Source organism: Pundamilia nyererei, unplaced genomic scaffold, assembly GCF_000239375.1.
Source record: "Pundamilia nyererei isolate P.nyererei 1_Seehausen unplaced genomic scaffold, PunNye1.0 scaffold00197, whole genome shotgun sequence".
Lineage (NCBI taxonomy): Eukaryota > Metazoa > Chordata > Actinopteri > Cichliformes > Cichlidae > Pundamilia > Pundamilia nyererei.
In genome coordinates, this window is record NW_005187598.1 from 272,248 (window position 1) to 274,147 (window position 1,900).

A 1,900-nucleotide genomic window follows, 5' to 3' on the forward strand; every position below is an offset into this window, starting at 1 on the left:
CACACACACACACACACAACATATATACAAGGCATTTACCAATCTGATATCTTTTTTTGTAACATTGGTGACCAGTCATCCAGAGACCGTTTTTAACTTTAGTCTTTCAGCAGTTTTTTCCACGACATAGACGGCCGTCAGACAGTTTTTTCACTCCTTCATTAAGATCACATTAAAATACATTACTAAATTAAAATACCTCCCCTCTGTAAACCTTTACCTTATCGTTGTAGAGGGGTATGTGTGTCCCTGGGATCCCAGGGGGAATGTTGCTGGTGGGCGTTTTGCCCCCTGGTAGGTATCCCATGGGAAATTGGTCTTGGGTGAGAGACCAGACAAAGAGCGATTCAGAAAACCCTATGAGAACCTTAAGGGAACAGTTCACACTGCCCAGGATGGGGTTACCACGACCAGGGCACTGCCATGGAGCCAGGCCTGGGGGAGGGTGAGCACCTAGTGGCCGGGCATTAGTCCATGGAGCCTGGCTGAGTGCAGCCCAAAGATGGGGCATGAGATCACACTCCTGTAGGTCCATCACCTGCAGGAGGCACCGTAGGAGTCAGGCGCAGTGTGTGTTGGGAGTCGGACAAAGGCAGAGACCCTGGCAGACCAAAACCCAGCTTCAGAGGTTGGCAATGGGGACATAAAACCTGAAGGGGAAGGACCTGAACTAGTGTGAGAGGTGACAGATTGAGAGGTACTGGCTAGATATACTGTAGTTGGGCTCACCTCAACATAGAGCTTGGGCTCTGGAACCAATCTCCTGGAGAGTGGGATGGCTGGTTGAGGGTGCTCCACCTGGGGACTTCTTACTGGGAAACTTCAGTGCTCATGTGGGCAATGACAGTGAAAGCTGGAGGGTTGTGATTGGGAGGAACCAACCAGTCGTACCTGATTCTTTGCACAGTTCTCTTCTGCAAACCACAGTTTGTCCATACTGCACACCATGGTCAAACAGAAAAGTGTCCATAAGTGTACATGGGACCAGACCCCCCCCGGGCCGTACGTCGAGGATCAGCCATGGCTGCATGTTCTGGAGGCTCGGGTGAAGTGAGAGACTGAGCTGTCAGCTGATCACCACTTGGTGGTGAGTTGGATTAGGTGGCCAGTGGAGGACACTGGACAGACCTGGTGCACCCAAACATATACGGAGGGTGTTCTGAGAACTCCTAGCAGAGGCCCATGAGATCATCAACTCTCACCTCTGGCAGAGCTTTGACAGGATTCAGAGAATGAGGACACTGAGTGTCAATGGACCCTGTTCAGCCCCATTCCTGAGGCTGTTGCACTGAACTGTGACTATAAGCTGGTTGGTGCTTGTTGTGGTGGTAATCCCCGAAGCAGCAGAAATTACATGCTTACTTACAGCAAAGTGGCTTTTCCTGGGCTTTCTCTCCTGCAATTGCTTTGCAATGTCTAATTAGTTCTTGGTATTTAAGAACCAGCTGTTTTCCACCAGATCCTTGTCACCATCATGTGTTTTTTGCTCCGTAGTACTCTGTTCTCATTCATTCCCTTGTTCCTTAGCAATTCCAAGCTCACTAACATGCATTCCTTGTAAAGTTTGAAGAGCACTGTCAGTTTAACTTAACTGAGTCAAACTGATAGCTGCCACTGCTTTAAAAACAAGGACACACCTGCTTTCCCACTTTCCACTGAACCACTCACCTTTCCTCTTGATTTCTGCCCATTCGCTGTAAACCCTCTGAAACATACTGTAAATCATGCAAGATACTGTCTCCAGTTTCACCAAGGCCACAGTTAACTTCTCCTTTCATCTCCTACAGACACTCAGCTCTGCTCTGCAGATTGAGTTTTTTGGACAGAGAGGACAGATGGTTTGAAAGAGGAGTGAAAGAAGCATCTATGTCCACTGTGAGCGACCATCTTTGAACAGAGG

General features: G+C 48.6%; 1 protein-coding gene across 1 annotated transcript in view; it reads right to left on the reverse strand.

The window, feature by feature from the left end:
- Window positions 1-1,900, reverse strand: part of slc2a15a (solute carrier family 2 member 15a) — a 27,003-nt gene that overhangs the window by 4,953 nt on the left and 20,150 nt on the right. Inside the window, exons 8-9 of the mRNA XM_005747455.1 lie at window positions 892-937; window positions 730-798 (exon numbers count right to left, since the gene is read on the reverse strand). Coding sequence (XP_005747512.1) covers window positions 730-798; window positions 892-937 — 115 coding nt within the window. The remainder of the gene's footprint in view (window positions 1-729; window positions 799-891; window positions 938-1,900) is intronic.